At 39.7% G+C, this 15,066-nt stretch overlaps 1 protein-coding gene across 1 annotated transcript in view; it reads right to left on the bottom strand.

Annotated features, from left to right (window-relative positions):
* LOC123498789 (photoreceptor-specific nuclear receptor-like) overlaps positions 1 to 4,099 on the bottom strand; it is a 20,524-nt gene extending 16,425 nt beyond the window's left edge. The window contains exons 1-2 of the mRNA XM_045246214.1: positions 4,096 to 4,099; positions 1,739 to 1,844 (exon numbers count right to left, since the gene is read on the bottom strand). Of these exons, the coding sequence (XP_045102149.1) occupies positions 1,739 to 1,844; positions 4,096 to 4,099 (110 nt within the window). The remainder of the gene's footprint in view (positions 1 to 1,738; positions 1,845 to 4,095) is intronic.
* Between the last annotated feature and the right edge of the window lie 10,967 nt (positions 4,100 to 15,066).

Raw genomic sequence — 15,066 nt, 5'->3', positions numbered from 1 at the left:
ACTGATGAGACCTCAATAATTTCAACAATTCTAAAAGTAGCATTTAGAAAAATTCACCACAAACCCACATCACACACACACACACACACACACACACACACACACACACACACACACACACACACACACACACACACACACACACACACACACACACACACACACACACCTGACGTGACAGACTGTAAAAGCCGTTTTTGCTAGTAATTCCTCCTCTCGTACTTTTTTCTTCCTTTCAGTTTTTGTCATCCTGCACTCAGTCATCATCAGAAGTTAGGCGATACCGACTAACCAGAAATTTTGCTGCCACACAATACAGGTCAGAAGAAAGTGACTGGTGTAAAAACTGCGTGTCTTGAATGTGTGTAGTTAACTTCTGACGCACAGTGGTTACTGACGACGTTTTTGTTGTGTGTGTGTGTGTGTGTGTGTGTGTGTGTGTGTAATTCATCTCACCTCGGTTGCCTGCTGGTCACTCAGCCAGTCTTCCCCATTACGGAGCGAGCTCAGAGCTCATAGAGCGATCTTCGGGTAGGACTGAGACCACAACACACTCCACACACCGGGAAAGCGAGGCCACAACCCCTCGAGTTACATCCCGTACCTATTTACTGCTAGGTGAACAGGGGGCACACATTAAGAGGCTTGCCCATTTGCCTCGCCGCACCGGGACTCGAATCCGGCCCTCTCGATTGTGAGTCGAGCGTGCTAACCACTACACTACACGTGTGTGTGTTTCACTGTTTGATCTGCTGCAGTCTCTGACGAGACAGCCAGACGTTACCCTACGGAACGAGCTCAGAGCTCATTATTTCCGATCTTCGGATAGACCTGAGACCAGGCACACACCACACACCGGGACAACAAGGTCACAACTCCTCGATTTACATCCCGTACCTACTCACTGCTAGGTGAACAGGAGCTACACGTGAAAGGAGACACACCCAAATATCTCCAACCGGCCGGGGAATCGAACCCCGGTCCTCTGGCTTGTGAAGCCAGCGCTCTAACCACTGAGCTACCGGGCGTGTGTGTGTGTGTGTGTGTGTGTGTGTGTGTGTGTGTGTGTGTGTATGCATGCGTGGGCGCGTGTGTGCGCGCGCGCGAGCGCCAACGTGTGTGTTAGTGCTTCAAGATCAGTGTACACCTATTTGCAATATACACGACCGCTAACCGCATCCTTATTGTCGTGCCGTGCTTAGAAATTAAGATGAAATATACGTAGGAGAATAGGAGCGATATATTGTATATAGTGTTGAATCGCTAGCTTAAAGTATTTTAGTATCTATGTAATAATTTCCTTCTCTTCTCACCCTAGCTTCTCTGTCAAGTAAATTAATATGTATATGAATGAGCCGTGGTGCAGTGGAATTGCGCGCGGTTTGTGGACCCCAGGGTTCTCAACCCCATGGGTTCGAATCCTGGCCACGGTCCGAGGTTATGAAGGGCATCCACCCGGGATAACGGTTCTCAAATGCCAAAACTAAAGTCCTCCTGACTCCTCTGTCAGGAGGCACCGTCCTAGCCCTAATATAATAGGGAAACCGGACGTAAAAACTTAAAAAAAAAAAAATAATAAATAAATAAAATAGCAGAAAGACTGGTTGGATGAGTAACATTTAGCGACAGTTAATCTTTTAAAATCCTTATTCAAATTATCCGAAAAAAAATGTATGGAGAACATCAACTATCAGAAAACTCACAAATACAGGTATACGAGACGCCCTTTCTGATTGACCTCTTGAAGAAGCAGGAGCAGCCATCACAGCAGTACACGCCGTAGTGCTTCCCGTAGGACTTGTCGCCGCACACCTGGCACAACACGGGGACAGGCAGCGTGCGTCCTGTGCATGAAAAGAGAAGAATGAGATTAATATGCGATATGGAGTTAAGACAAGGCAGCATTTCTATTCACCAACATAGGAATATTTGTAATTGTTGGAATCAAAGCTAAAACAAGTGCAGTCTTACATGAAAAAAAAAATAAATAATAATAATAAATAATAAATACTTTGCGCCGTGACCATTAAAATATGACTCGTTTCGTGGTTAGTATCGCCTCTTTTTCACGTTATTTGTTTATTGTTATCATGATCAGACCAACAACAACCCAAAATGAATAATGCGACAGGGAAAAGATTAGGAGTATGATAAGAAGGAACGGGTAAAAGTTAGTTTTCGAATTTCAACAAATAATTTTTTTCTCTCTAACCACAAAACTAGAGCATCGGTATATAGTAATAGTTTTGAAGTCTCTGCTGATTAAAGATTTGTCAGAATATTCCACGTGACGATCGCTATAGGAGGCTCTGTTTTGTGAAGATAATATAGTTGTTTGGTTGTGTTTCAGGTGGGTTTTAGAAGGAAGTTAGATTTTAATTTTCAAGTTTATTCATATGTTTTTGGTAAATGGAAGAAAAATCGATTTTGTCTTATTTATCTTATGAGGAAGCAATATATTTTTCCTATTGATATTTGGTGAATAGCTTGGAGAACAAAACAGTTTAATGAAGGATCGATCAGGAAGAGATGCAAGGAAGTCAAAACTGTATTTTCTTTTATCTATAATCATTCGATGGTGTGCGAGAAGAGACTCACGTGTGGAACTAGCGTAATGTGTATGAACAGATATGTCGTGCTTCTATGTCGCTCTATCTTGTTGCGTCCCTGAATTCCTAAGACAAGCACGAATAAGTTCAAAGAAACGTGCTTTTTATGATTTTTCTTAATTTATATTATTTACTTATGTTTGCACTCGCACGATCATATACAACTTCCAACCATTATCCACACCATCTTAACACGAAAATGAATGAATAGATAAATAGATAAATAAACAGATAAATAGATTAATTAAAAATTGTATTATTTTCTTAAAAAATAGATTCTATTAAATATTTCGAATCTATCCATAGTATATATACCTTTTTTTTTTATTTGAGTTACTAAACGCAATTGATATTCAATGACAAAACATATCCTACACATAACCAATCCACCCGAGTTGATATTACACATATAACACCAACATTTTGCTTTGGACTGCGGTACAATTATCAAGATCTGCTTACGAATACTTTGACTGGCGGCTTGCGATCTTGACCCTCTCATGTCTGACAACTTTATCTAACCTGTTTCTCTGTCTTCTTCTGTCTCCTGTCTATTTTCGCTTCCTGGACCTCATAATATACTGTACACCGCTATTTTACAGCGACTTTTTGTCTCGATCGACATGGTTTTCATTGCTTGAGATTTATTTTCCAATTCGGTTTAATAATTAAATTTTCTCATAAATTCCAATAATGTTAATTTTCCCATACTTCTAAAGCACGGTTTATTTTTCTGTAACTTGAATAAGGCTAATTATTGGATAACATCAGTATTACTGCATTTTCATCTAGTCATGAACAAGCAGATGGGTTGTGCCGGTTGTCCGTCCGCCTTCTCCACGTCATTAGCTGCTGGTGATTTCTGCTTCCCTTGTGTACTAATTTTTTGATAGCCATATGGATATCTTTCTAGCAATCTTCTGCTCCTCCCCTGCTGCTAGTCTTGTGATCTCGCGCCTATGAGGGGTGATAGCTTCTTGCAATCTTGATACCTGCTTTCGTGTGTATTGTCTTCCTTTATTATTTTAGTTTTTTACTTATTGCTCTCTTTATTCTCTTATCCTTATATTATAGTTTTTCTTCTTCATGCGGTTTTCTCCTCTTGGTGATTCTTAAGTTACTATAGTTAAATGAATATTGAGATTAACAAATCTGTATATTACTAAATAAATACAAGAATAAATAGATAAACGATAAACAAGGCTAATGAAATGAAATAATGGAATGATTCATACACATTTTTTATGTCATAGGGGAAGCTGGCCAAGGGTAACAGAGAGAGAGAGAGAGAGAGAGAGAGAGAGAGAGAGAGAGAGAGAGAGAGAGAGAGAGAGAGAGAGAGAGAGAGAGAGAGAGTTATTAGAGTTCATCACGTGAAAATACCACTAATATTCCTATATTGTTTCATAAATGGCATTCGAGGATGGGACGAAAACACACCATTCTAAAAATAGTCTTGTCCCATGTCCCCTGTGCATACACTCACCCATGGCTGCGGCGAGGCGACGACGTGAATCTTAAGACCTCCAAAATGGTTTCTCTGGACTGGCGGTGCACAGTCAACGTTGTTTCTTTGACGCGATGCAAGATTTATTTGACCTTATCCAACATATCTTTGTTTTCTCAGTACACTTCAAGTAAGCAACACAAGATGAAAAAAAAAAATTCTTCTTCTTCAAATCACAATTTTCGTAATGAGAATATGAATTGTACACTCACGAATAGATATTGCAGTGCATTAATGAGTCAGTAATGAGTCTTTCAATGGCGGTCACATATTCTTTCAAAAGAGTTTTATAAAAGTGGTGGCTTATATAGTTGCGATAGCATTTTCCTTAATGTACTCTAAGTAGAGCAGCACAAACACCGGCAACGAGGAATATTTCACACGTGTATTGTAGAAATTTTGTAGCGCTAAATCGGATATATGTCCGTTCAGTACGATAAGTTTATTGTTTATCGTTTAAGCGTGTACTGTCGCTTAAAGAAAAATTCCATTCTTTTGATATTGCTTAGCGATACTGCATCTCTTTGTCACACAAGTCTTTCGTGCATGGCTTGCAGTAAATGTTTTGTTGTGTTACTTGCTATTCATAATAATAAACATCATTGTTATGACAGTTTTCGTGTATTTTTTTAATTAAGATTGTTCTGTGTTAATGACTGATTAATCACATTTCAGCGTTTGTATCACATTTCCATGTTCATTCGACGAAGAAGTCAAAATTCATCCTCGGGACTTTAGTCCATAGTACTTGGTGACACGTGCATCGTGCTCGTGATGATTGTTTCTTGTCCGACGATTCCCCGTGTTTTAAAATTCCTCCAATTCCATCAGCTGAATTTGAGTGTGCAGGCAAGAATGCTCGTAAGTCCATGAAAAGTCATCGGTCCATCTCAACGTGATTTTTATAGCAGAGAATCTTCGTCTTGTGCGTGTTTCAAAGAGTTTTCTAATGACAGCGATCTATTCGTCGGTTTCCTTACAGGAAGACAATCTTAGTGGTGGTTTGATCCTCTCGGTGACCTTCGGACCTTCTGACCTTCTGGCTTTTAGTGCGACTTGAAGTGACTTTTGGACTCCGCGCCTCAATTCACAAACAAGCGTGACTGCTGACTGCCCTCTTGGTTGCTGACCAGTATCTGGTCTTTCCACAAAGGTAGTCAGGTTCGATGTGCCGCCAGGTTGAGTGTCCTGCCGCACTTGTCCCGCCGTCACATTCGTTGCATGACGGGAGGCGAGGAGGGAGAGGGACGTCAAACGCCGCCATTTCTTGTGATGTCACGAGATGGGTGCCGCCCCGCACTGACACGCGGTCAATAGTTTCAGTGAACATCGACTCTTTTCATAGTTAAACGATTTGATTTAGAACCACTGAACACTGTCAGGGTACATTAATGTGCAGTAAAGCGTATCAGTCCATTATGAGATATAGAGTTAAAGTAAAAAATCTAACATGGAGTCAAAGCAGAAAAATAAATCTCCCTAAGCTTTGGCCGCGCTACACTGGAGTGCCACTGATCTCTGATTGGTCAGGAGGTCGTCGCGGCAGGCAAGTAGGCAGTCACCTACCTGGTGTCGCACCTGGAAATTTACTTCCCTGCTGCTATTATTCATGCGCCTCCTTCGATTATCATTTTTTTTTTTCCGGTCAGAAATATCATATTGACATAGTTTTGTGATAAACATTTAGATATATTTTTACTCACCAGATCAATTGTTCATCAAGATGGCATTCTGACATGCTTTTAGTGACTTATTGGTGTGACAGTAAAGATATCGGATTATTTACACTTCCATGGTATAAGTCTTAAGGCAAGACAATACTACTCGCTTCGAAAGCATCCCACCTTTAAACAATCAGTGGATTAATTGATAAGTTGATCAATTGAAAAATAATCATAACAAAGATATAGAAAAATATAAAGAAATAATAATCATATAAAGCTGACGAAAGTTCATAAAAATTATACATAGTTATGTTGATGCTCAAATGTACACATTATCCGATTCAATCCAGTAAGACAATAATACTTTGTGCGAATGTAGACAAAACCAGGTTTGTTGCAATATACCTATAGAAAAACCCATATAGTCCCATTGAACCACTCCATCAGGTAAAGGAAATCAAGAACGACAGGAGAACTTATTACAAAATCATTGACGAATTTGCTCGACTAAACTAGATTGAGCTGCGGGGCGTGTGTTTGTTTCATGGCCAGCAAACACACTCAAACTTGTCACTTAATCACTAGGGACTCGTCAACATATACATCACCATAACACAGGCACACTTATAGTTGTCATTACCATGCAAGTTGGTGACATAAATAACACTTCGGCAACAGTTTGTAAGGTACACCTGTACCTGTGTCAGCGGGAATAGGGCTACATAAGACGAATTATGGGAAGTGACCACCTGTGAGAAATACCTTATTAGAGTAGAAACCTGAATTCATGTACGATGTATCAAAGTAGTGAAATTCTTGACGTAGATAAGGTACACTTTATTTTTTTCATTATTGCTATACAAAGAGTGTCACCTTCCAGAGAACTTGAGAAAGACGAAATAGACATGTATCTTCTTTGCATTACATTTTGCAACCAGCGTCATCTTACTTCTTCCAGCCTGTTGCAGCTTTTTGTATGTCGAAGTCACCATGCACTCTCGTGCTCTTCTCAAAATATGTACAGTACCTTCTCATATATAATGCTCTCATCGTCAGTTAGACATGCAAACACTTATATCAAACATCTTATCAACCTTATTGCAATTTTACTTTTTTCTTTTTTTCTTAGATTTAGTAAAAGTATATTTCTGTAACTTTCTCACAAGCCTAAATGTACAAATAACAAGGTAGCTTAAGAGATTATAGGTATCACTATGGAACTGAGACCAAACGAAAATAACGAAAATTGCACTCTGTTATTTTGATACCATTCTAAAATCATAAACATATAACTCAACGTCGGCAACACCTGTGCCTGAGACAAGGAGAGGCAGCACCAGCAACAATAACAACACCGCCACCAACAGCAGTCTTACAAACACATTACGCTCCATTATAGAATACCTGAGTGGGTGTTGAGTAGGTGGCGACAGCACTGTTAGTTATGGTGCGGCGGTCATGGCTTCTTTTTTATGTTTCTTCTTATGGTGCTGTTTTTTTGAGTGGCGGTGGCGGCCGGTCTCTGCTAATAGGAGGAAATCTGTCACGTTGGCTTGTCTAGTTTGAACGATAAACGAAGCATTTCTTGTATTGACGCCCAGACCTAACAGATGAGTTTAGACCCTCAAAGGAAAAGGTGTACAGACAGGTGCTGGTGGAAGGAGGGATGGGGATAGGGCAGGATCAATGGTCGGTGGGCTACAGGTGTGTGTGTGTGTGTGTGTGTGTGTGTGTGTGTGCTTATGTGTATGTGTGTGTGTGTTTGTGTTTGTGTTTGTGTTTGTGTTTGTGTGTGTGTGTGTGTGTGTGTGTGTGTGTGTGTGTGTGTGTGTGTGTGTGTGTGTGTGTGTGTGTGTGTGTGTTTTCAATATTCTTAGACTGGTGTCGTGTTTAATCTCTATTATTGTAAGCATGTTCTGTAGTGGATGCTATTCGTTTCTTTTATATATTTTTTATTATTTTATTAATATTATTTTCACACGGAATTGGCACGCTATTTGGAAGGAAAAAACATCATAAGCCTGAATAATCATCCCCGTTGCCTTTGAAAAACAGCCTTTATGAAAAGCCAAGACGTTGAAAAATACGTGTCTTTGTTTCATCATGTTTTCCTTGCGTATAGATTACTACATTAAACAATACAGTGACAGAAATCCTCACAACATATTACACTGCTATCAAAATTATCGGTTTCTATGACTGACAGATACACCTTGTCGTTACAACATTAAGCCCTCAATGTAATGTAGGTTTGTGCATATAAATATATCCATCTTGTATTATGTCGATACAGAAATGGCCTCAGTGATTGTCGGACTATTCAAGTAATCCCCAGCCAATCAGTGCCCACTCCATCTCCTGCTGCTCCTGTTGCTGCTGGTGTTGCTGCTGCCACCTGTGACACCTGCTGGAGACTCACGGAACAGGTAAGTGCCCCTTGAGTTGCCTGTGCCATTAGATGAGAGGAATTATCCTTTCTTTATTTCTTTATCTATTTATCTATTTATTCATTTATTAATCTATTAAATAATTAATTTAGTTTGTCTTATTTGCGAAAAGGGAGACCTTTTTTTTCGAAGAGGAGGCAATTTTTTTTTCCGAAGAGTAGTTTTTTTTTTTTTTTTTTTTTAAGAGATTGGTAGTTTGTAAAGTGTCATTTTTTATTTTTCTTTTTCTCGAATTTGGTGGATAGAAATACGTAGTGCGGCACCGATGTATTACTTTATCCGGCGAAGTTTATCTATCCTCAGGTTATATAAAATGATATTTGTATATTGTAGTCTACAATAATTCGGAGAATTTTTTTGTGACGCGTATGTGGTGAATGTTATCATCAGGTTACTACAAAATTTATAAAAAAGTCGACTAGTGGAAAAATAATATTTATCGACATTTATCTTCAAGAAAGCAACTGTATAGGGATAATACTGCAATCAGACACTTTTTTATCATTTGCAGATATCCAATAGATACGTGCAGTTGTTTGTTATTCCTTATGAATTACTATAAGTTTCTATCTAATAATAATGGAAAATGATGTAACTAAATCACTACAAAAATTAACAAATATCACAGCATAACGAGTAGTTTTTTTTTTTTTTTTTTGCTTTTTTTCTCTACGAACTAGATCATTTCAATACCTTAAGTTAAAAACCATCAAGGCGTGAACCCAGTAGATTTAAAGAACTCTCAAAATTATCTATTGTTTTTTTTTTTTTTTTGGGGAGTTGTTGCTCTCCCATCTATCTTTCAGTTTGACTATCCCTTACCCTCCTCTCTCCAACCTCCTCTTGCAAGCACTTGAGTCGAGGTAACTCATGCAAGCAGGTGTCGCGCGCGTGAGGTGGTGTGCCCTTCCCATTAGGTCCTTTCTAAAGCCACAATCAATGCCGTGTCAGAAGCGGTGGGTGATGGATGTCTGAATAGCGCCCCACTTAACACTGCACGGGTCACGAGTGGAGATCTCTGAGACACTGCATTTTGATTTCCAACTACAATAACTTCTTTAGTAACGCCAACTTTATTGCTAAAATTATCACTTATAAAGATTTCAAGATTGAATAGACAAACTGTGCGGTGTGTAAAATTGTAATTAAGACTTTGGAAGCTTCTGATAGTCATGGTTTAAAAGTATTAGAATCAGTGAATGTGGCGTAGCTCTGAAATATTCACTAGCAGTACAGTCGTCTTCCGCCAGGAGCAGCTAGGGCATACATACCGCCACAACGGCATGAAATATTGTACGGTAAGAGCGGTAAGAGCGCAAGGCAATCTGACCCTTCCGCAAGACGACGGCGAATATAATATCTAAGTAGGAGCCTTTTAGACGGCAGCGAAGAGGTGGTGCTCATACATTAGTGGTAGCGGGGGACGAGGAGCCTTCTGGGCGGCGCCGGTCGATGCTCTCTTGTCTACTGATGACCGCTATTGAGTCACAGGTATTGGCGGGTTGATGGTGTTCACTCCGTCACCTCTTGGACACTTGTACTTGTATCTTAGGTTCGGGGACATTCTACAGGTTAATGAGTAAGTAGATATTGATATGTGCTTAATCATCATGTGGTCAACATATCCACATCTTATATTTTCATTACCGTTGTGTAGTAGTAGTGGCGATAGAAGTAGTAGTAACAGTAGTAGTAGTTGTAATAGTTGGAGTGGTAGTTGTAGCAGCAGCAGCAACAGTAGGTAATAGTTATAGCAAATGAATAAATCAAGAATTCACGCGTTCTCTAAATGGGCCTATGAAATATTACTTTCTATCATAACTTCCTTGAATTCGATTTTGCCTTCATTATTGTGCTAAGTTAATACACGACTACAACTTGCAAGGAACTAAATCAGACCAACTCCTAGTGGATATTCAAATCACACTGACATCAACTGATTAATGCATTCAACTCCGCACACGTATACAAAACCTCTACATAAAAACCCCCACGCACGTGCAACAAAGACCCAGACACGCCACGAAGCAGAAGGAGGAAGGGAGGGACCTCTTGAAGTAGCGTGCCGGTCACCACGAGTCATGGCATCACCAGTATTGACCCCTTTTCCTGGCACTAGCACCAGGGGACTCTTATAAACGATTCCTGCCCTCTGATTGGTCTGTGGCGTGACGTGTGGCCTCATCCATTGGTCCGAGTGACACCAGCAGAATGATCGCCCCCGGAACCGACCGCTCCTCCCCCCCGCGTGAATGCTGGAAGGCTGGAAGAAAGAGCAATACGTCACGTTGGGGTCGTAATTGCGTTATACAAGGGGCGACCTCCCTCCTGAAGCACGAGGGTCTTCCTGGACGTCGTCAATTATGAAGAAACTTCACCGCCATCGCCGCCACTATACTCGTGCGCCCCCACCTCCGCTTTTCTTTTGACAGTCATGTGTAATGATCCTATTGTTGGGTTTCCAGTGTTCTCTGATTGGTGTGTGTGTGTGTGTGTGTGTGTGTGTGTGTGTGTGTGTGTACTCAGGTGCGCAGATAACATTTACTACACCTATTATTAACGTCGCGAGCAGTCATTGAGTAAGATATACATCCGCTTCCCTTCACAGCCATGAAGACATTATGGGGACCATTTTGTGTCTCCCTCACGTCACTGGCCTCGACCACAATTTACTCTTTCTTAAGTTAACCATGAGCTCTCTGTGTAACACTTGATTGATTCTTAGTCCTCTGCGATCTTAACACAAAAATACGAGAGAAAATACTAGTAAAAATGAAAAGCGCATGCACAGGATCCAAGGAGAAACCACTCTCACTGTATTTCCAGGATTTAGTATAACATTGGCATATACCGTAGGACAGAATCTAGTCTTGATAGGACATTATTTCTAAACTTTTCCTGAAGTTAACCATTTATCCATGGAAAAGAATTAAACCTAGAGTCATTATTGTTTCGAGTTTAGCTTAACAAACACACGTTCAAAACACAGAATCCAGTCACAATAGCACAATCACTTCGAGAACCCAACCTTGATAGGATAGTATTTCCAGAATCTAGCATATATTAATAATTTACCCGCAGAATAAAGTCTTGATAGACAAATTACCTCTGGAATATACCATAACAAACATTTTCCCATAAGACAATGTCCATACACAATAGCGCACTCATTTCCAGAATTCAGCGCATCTTATTCATTATACCGTAAAACAACATTAACAATTAGGTAGCGACGCTTCTATTGTGTTAGGAAACTTGTCGTGCGGTGTACCTATTTTGGTGGCCGTCTGAATACTTAATGTGGGTGTTAAGTGTTACGTGGAGGGACACCACAATACCCGGTCTTGATCACCGACTACATGCATATTTCAGGCCGTCCCTTCTCCCTTTCAGACTCAAGTGTTCACTCCCCTAGGAGCTATTATGAGTAGAGACAGCGTCCTATATATTATCTGCTGACCAGAATGTTGCTTGAAGTGGTAGAGGTGGGCGTTATGCTGATTATTACTACTTTTTTAATTTATTAGTGACTGTAAGGGAGCGAAACCACACAAGTCACAAATGTACGGCAGTTAAGAACATTCATCATCTTACATTCTTAAATGATTGCGTTAAGCGGGTTCACATGTGCCAATTTGCGACTGAAATTTTACGTCGGTAGAGTTTTCGACTCATCCCTTCTAGTCGGACAGTGTCACACGTAGCTGGAAAGTATTGACTAGTTGGCGCCTTGGCGGGATGTGAGTGTAAACAAACAGCTAACCACCAAGATATCTTCCTCCAGTGACGATGCTGAAGCTGTGGTTGCTCTTCTTTTGGCTTACCGGAAGAGTCAACATAAAAGCAAATGCCTATTGATACGTCCCTGGCTAAGTAAAAGGAAAGAAAGGAGCGTCTACCACACTCTATATATTTAGCTTAGATTTCTGATAAGAAAACTAAATCTTAAGAAGACTATGCACAATTACGATCAAATTTAATCCTGACAAGTCTTCACTCACCTCCAACAACACCCTGCATTGAGGGAAACATTTCTTGTAGAGTGGCAGCTATTTCGTCGAACGATGATTTGCGCAAGCTTTTTTTTTTACTGTTTAATTAATTTCTGGGGTCGTGGATGTGTTCGTTTTTCCCTCAGCAACTTTAACGTCTTCTTATCTATACCTGAAGACCACATTTTCAAAGCTTACTACATAACGTCACGACGTAAAAAAAAAGTCGCAAATCGACTAACGTTGGTCTTGTTTTTCGACTGGTTTCTCCAGTTGCTAAGCACCGATTTTGAGTCGAAAACTTTACCGGTGTAAAAACGCAAATTGGCACGTCTGAACCCGCCTTAAATTAGGACAGCTGCTTGCAGAATCTGACTTTAGTATTGCATGAAGTGAAAAGAGAAACAGAAGCGAGTGTCATGTGACTTATTTCTTCATTTGCAATTATCATAGGAGAATGAAACCGTAAAGTCACAAATACTGCAAATGCACTAGAATTGACCAGGGGTTCTCAATCTGGGGTTCACGAACCTCCAGGGGTTCACAAGATTTCCAGGGGTACTTAGATGGCTGATTTAATGATACATCCTTTGCGGATTGAGTTAGTCAGTCACTAAATTAACATTCTGTTCGATGTCAACATACTGAGGGTTCGGGTAGATGATCTTATAACTCAGAGGGTTCTTAACGAGAAAATGGTTGAGAACCATCTATAGTATAAAGGCATAAACATTTCCTCCTACAATGCCCAGCTTACACCAATGAAAGATCCAAACACCCCAAATGGCAGGGTTCTTACCTAGAAAGTGAAGAACACCTCATTGGAAAATTACTTTTTGAAAAATCTGGCATAAAATAAACTAAAGAAATGTTTTTTTGAAAATAAGAGAACATAAAGTAAAAAGTTTGAATAATCATTGATTACAGCTACAGACCCAAACAAAACAAAACCAAAACGCATCAAGAAGTGCCGATATCCAGGCTACACTTCCGCCTATCAACTGAACTGAACTGAATACCATGTTCAGACAGAGCTTAGGAACGGTGATGAAAACACTACAGCATCCTCGGACTATTTCTGTTTAGGCCGCTGATTTTCTTTTTTTCCCATAAAGAAAACCGAACAAATATTTCTCTACTCATTCCTTGTGAAGAATTAATATGTGCAGAAGCGAGGTGAAATGTGTGTTAAGGTTCTGTGCTGTATTTAAGTCTCTAGAAATTAAAGATCTTGGTACACCAGAGAAATATGTTTGCTCTATATTATGATGTTAGTTGTATAAACTCAAGTAATTATAAAGAAATACCATGGTAAAATAAGAACAGAAATTACTGGAAGGAGTAAAAGGATGGTAAATCAATAGATACATCGTAATACAGTGTTTAGAGACGACTACCCTGTACTGCGAGATGATGCTGACCCTCTCCTGAATTAAAGCAATCTGCGAACACTGAAAATGTGACAGTTTGGGTCCTCTCCTATTGACATTAATGAAAGTATTACGATTTATCACAATAGTAATATATTATACTCAGACGGAACACGGGCCTGATGTATTTGAGATGTGGCATTTTGTTATAGTACACTTCGCACTACATAGGGCCGAAAAACTATAGCTTTAGGTAGGTATACAATAATGTTATCTATCGATTTTCAGTCTTAAAGTAGGGGAAAATTACAAATATTGATGCATTTCTTCCTTGCTTCTCAAAAAGGTGCACGAACTTAGAAAAGGTTGAAGAACACTAAACTATAACCTGAGAAAAAAAAAAAATACAGTAAAAGAGATAAGATAAAAATGACCAACATCTATATTATTACGGAGGCTAAGAATAATACCAAGACTATAGTAAAACTAATTTGTACTGACCCGAAGGCCTATAATCCGTGCGACGTGCCATATCTCTCTTTAATTCAAGGAAAACGGAATAACTGTTCTTTATTAATTTTAATGAATGACTTCGCTAAAAAAAATATAAGCGATGGACAAGACATGAAGATGCCATACGTAAATTAAATATAGTTAAGGTGCTGGTTATAAAAGTGAAAATGAGGCTGATAATTTACCAAACATTTATTATTATGTCCTCTCGAGATACCCAGTGTAATATAATGAGTGGGGAAAAGAAACGCTGATAAAGTTGTGATGCTGTGTGGTGTATATCTTGTTTGTACTGGGACAAATCCTCTTCACTGTACCTTCAGATATACCAGCTGCATCTGCTGTCCTCTTCCTCGCTTGATTTATTGGTAAAAGTGGTCCTTGCAAGCTTTATTTATCAATTCTGTAGACAAACTTCTCGGTTTGGCTGTACAACACCCAGAAGAGGATGCTTCAGTGTATCCTTCCATAGTGGCGATCAAATGAAAAGTGAGTCGATTTGCACCTGCGTGGTGACCTGACTCCTCCCCCTTCCCCCAGGGTAAATCCCGCCTCGGGTCGACTGGCAACGTCGCCCGTCCTGACATGCCACATCGTCATACATGTTCATGAAATACCTTAATTTGATTTGGTATCTAACACTTATTTGTATCACCTGCTATTTAATGAAATAGTCGGAATATTCTCAGAACGCCGTTTGTTGATAATACTGTGATTAAAGAACCATGAGTAGTATAGGCTGAATGTTTTGGTTGGAAATCTGGCAGAATGGCAAACAACACCTTACGGGTCAGTACAATTTAGTTTTACTATAATTAAGTAATTCAAAGATAACGAAACGAACGACGATCACGAGAGCTTCCACGATAACAGTGTATATTATAAGATGTGATTCCAGATTTCTCGATAGCGCTCCGAGTTTCCAAGATAACACTGCCATTCCAGTTTCCTCGATAGCGATGCG

The sequence above is a fragment of the Portunus trituberculatus genome, chromosome 48 (genome assembly GCF_017591435.1).
Source record: "Portunus trituberculatus isolate SZX2019 chromosome 48, ASM1759143v1, whole genome shotgun sequence".
NCBI classification, from domain to species: domain Eukaryota; kingdom Metazoa; phylum Arthropoda; class Malacostraca; order Decapoda; family Portunidae; genus Portunus; species Portunus trituberculatus.
Note: the sequence above shows the minus strand (reverse complement) of the source record. Positions and strands in the feature narration are given on the sequence as shown.